The following is a 3,527-nucleotide window of genomic DNA, read 5'->3' as shown; positions in this document are numbered from 1 at the left end:
AGGGTGGAGGGTCAGAGAAAAAGAGGAAGACCCCCAACGAGATGGATTGGCCAGGTGGCATCATTGATGGACTCAAGTGTGGCAGCGATAGTGAGGTTGGCCCAGGATCGGACATTATTTCGTTCTGCTGTGCATGGGGTCGCTATGAGTCGGTTCCGACTCGATGGCACCTGACAACAACAACAACAGTGCACACAAAACTTTTGTTTACATTATAAAGTCTAGTAAGTGTGCAATGTTGTTATTGTTATTAAGTTCCGTAACGTCTGTTCTGACTCATAGCGACCCTGTTTCTGAAGAGCAATTGGTGGGTTTGAACTGCCGACCTTGTGATTTGCAGTTCAGTGCTGATCCTACAGCGCCACACCAGGAGTTCAAATGTGCAGCAGCATTATGAAAAAGCTTGAAATATTGTGGGAATTACCAAAATTTGACACAGAAACTAGAAGTGAGCACATGCTGTTGGAAAAATGGTGCCAACAGACTTGCTCAATGCAAAGTTGCCACAGACCTTCCATTTGTAAGAAATATGACAAAGCTCAATAACACATGGTATGCCTGTATGAGTGGGCTTCAAAAAGTTCAGGAAAAAATTCCGCTATTGTTTTATTCCATTTTTCTACAAATTTCTGAAAGCCTCCTCGTACTTGCAATTATGAAGTAATACGCACTGTGCAATAATGTGACTTTTGCTTTTTTTTTTTCTATTTTATCCACTAATCCTCTTAGTATTTTTGTTGTTTAGTGCAATCAAGTTGGTTCTGACACATAGCAACCCTGTAGGGCTTCCGAGGAGCAAGTAGTAAGTTTGAACCACCGACCATTCAGTTCAAAATGACCTTGCAGTTTATCTTACAGCGCATCATGAAATACAGAAGCAGAAGTGTGGGACTTACGTCATAGTTGCTCCTGGATCTGCAGTCATTTGATTGGTCACAAACACAGCTACATTATATTCTGTATCAAGAGATAAAATTAAGAAAGAAGAGAAGGACAATATAAGTTAAAGTTAATTGCTTAGATTTCAGAGTTTAAGAATACTGCCCCATTATTTTATTTCATAAACAGAATCTATGACTATTTTTCATTATTAACAGAAATTAATTTGTTTAAAGTTATTATTATTATTTATATGCCTTGTGGTATTAGTACCAATAAATTTGGTCAATAAAAATAATTGTATTTCCATGAAGGTAATATTATTACTGTTTAGAAAAATATTATTTCCTGCTATATCTTAAGCTTCTCTGTGAAGCCTATGTGGAAACCATAGTCATGGATGCTGTTCTGGTAGCTTTGTTATATTTACAAGATCTACCTTCTGAGATTTTTTGGAGTCGTGATAACATCTGGGCTAGTTTTTGCTGCCGTTCAGCCAACTCCCCACGGCCACTGAAATCCACTCGAAAAAGTGCCATAATTGAGTCAATGATCTGTATGGGAATCATGTAAAAGTAAATGTGCTTTTGGAAATAGAATGAAGATGTTAATTTGAATGGAGATTAACAGAAGAAAAATAAATAGCTTTGTGAGAGTGCAAGACTTAAAAGCTTGTACCAATAGCTTAAAGATGCCAGCTTCCTCATGGAATTTTGCTGCTACATAATCAAGTAGCTCCATCTGATGTTCACCTGGTGGGAAATGCAGTGAGACAATGTTATGAAAGCTACAAGAAGCCGAAGACTAAAATCATTCATGTCTTTGAGAGCCAGGCAAAATCTGTCAAACTCTGGTCCATGAAGGATTCTCTTAAATGATTTATGACTTGATTAGATATGATTTCACACTATCTTAGCATATTAGGGCGCTTCAAAATGTTCATGTGAAAATAGAATTGCAAGATAATGGAATTTTTCTATAAACTTTTGAAGCTCCCTTGCACAGGTCCAATGCTACATTACCCCTCCCTCCCCAAATATTATTCTCCATTTCAAAGACAAAGACTAAAAAATAATTTGTTGTTGCTGCTGTTAAGTGCTGTCGAGTCAGTTCCCACCCATAGTGACCCTGTGTAGGGTTTCCAAGGATTGACTGGTGGGTTCGAACATTGTAACATTCTGTGATTAATAGATGACAAAAATCTAGGGACTGAATAAATTTAGAGAAAAATGAAGTAAAAAAAGTGTCAAAATGTTGCAAGCATCACTCAAATAGTAAGTCAGTGCTGCCAACCTTAAACCCAGTCATCCAGTTGCATGGGGCTCTTACTAGTATATGCACGTGCATAAAGCACATTGTCCAGTACAGCATCGTGGTCTACGTTGAAGCGATCAGCAATGTCCCGGAGGCGATCTGGACGGCTGGAGCATGCCAAGATTAAGGATCCAATTAATCAATTCCAAAAATCATTCAAACAACTACTACCTTAAGTAAGAATGAGAGGAAAAACAACATGCCTGCAAAGGTATTCTGGAGGATATAGTCTAATAATCACTTCAAGTCTAGCTATACTAGATTTTATTTTTCATAAGTGCCTCAGTTCAAAAATACCCTAAGTGGAGGTAACAGTCATAGAAATGATGGAGTAGTAATGAATTTCACTATTATCAAATCTTTATAATAGCTTTGTTGTTGTTGTTGTTAAGTACCATGGAGTCGTTTCGACTCATAGAGACCCTGCACAGGGTTTCTGAGGCTATAAATCTTTACATGGGCAGAACACCTCATCTTTCTCCCTCGGAACCGCTGGTAGTTTCAAATTGCTGACCTTGAGGTTGGCAGCCCGAATAATAGCATTGGAAACTAGTTATTATGGCCTATATTGTGGCACTATAGGAAAAGCACTGGACCACAAGGTTGAAGGGTCACACTCACCTCAGAAACCCTATACAGGGTAGCTATGAGTTGAAAATGACTCGACGGTATTTAACAACACCAACAAATCTTGTGTTGAGGAGCTCTAGGCTCTGTGGGTTAATGTGCTGGACTATGAGGTTGGTTTGAACCAAAATGTTGGCAGTTCAAGCTCACCAGCCTCTCCTTGGAAACCCTATATGTTGTTGTTGTTAAGTACCGTGGAGTCGGTTCTGACTCCTAGTGACCTACACAAGGCTTCTGAGGCTGTAAATCTTTATGAGAGCAGAAAACCTCAACTGTCTCCTGCGGGACGGCTAGCAGTTTCAAACTGCCGACCTTGAGGTTAGCAGCCCAATTTGTAACCAATACGCTACCAGAGTTGGCATTGACTTGATGGCATTTAACAACAACAACAAGTAGTATAGTGGATGACAAGTTGGGTTGCTAACTGCAAAATCAGCTGTTCAAATATGCCAGCTGCTCCATGGGAGAAAGATGAGGCTTTCTGCTCCCATAAAGATTTACAGCCTCAGGTTGCAATGAGTTGGAACCAACTTCACAGCACATCACCAGCACACCAATCTTGTGTTACCAACAAGTGACAAACTCAACTACAGGAACCCAAGAATCAAAAAAGTAGTTTCAATGGTCCGAAAGGGTACTACCAGTCCAGGGTATTTGGTTTATTTAGAGTATGAAATTCATCTTTGGACATGTTATCAGGGACCAGT

General features: G+C 39.4%; 1 protein-coding gene across 1 annotated transcript in view; it reads right to left on the bottom strand.

Annotated features, from left to right (window-relative positions):
• The window catches only part of DMC1 (DNA meiotic recombinase 1), a 108,330-nt gene that overhangs the window by 81,841 nt on the left and 22,962 nt on the right, over nt 1–3,527 (bottom strand). Inside the window, exons 8-11 of the mRNA XM_006865267.1 lie at nt 2,209–2,300; nt 1,558–1,631; nt 1,319–1,433; nt 897–957 (exon numbers count right to left, since the gene is read on the bottom strand). Of these exons, the coding sequence (XP_006865329.1) occupies nt 897–957; nt 1,319–1,433; nt 1,558–1,631; nt 2,209–2,300 (342 nt within the window). The remainder of the gene's footprint in view (nt 1–896; nt 958–1,318; nt 1,434–1,557; nt 1,632–2,208; nt 2,301–3,527) is intronic.

This window comes from Chrysochloris asiatica, unplaced genomic scaffold, assembly GCF_000296735.1.
Source record: "Chrysochloris asiatica unplaced genomic scaffold, ChrAsi1.0 scaffold00076, whole genome shotgun sequence".
Taxonomy (NCBI): domain Eukaryota; kingdom Metazoa; phylum Chordata; class Mammalia; order Afrosoricida; family Chrysochloridae; genus Chrysochloris; species Chrysochloris asiatica.
The sequence above is the reverse complement of the archived record's forward strand: the minus strand, read 5'-3'. Positions and strand labels throughout refer to the sequence as shown.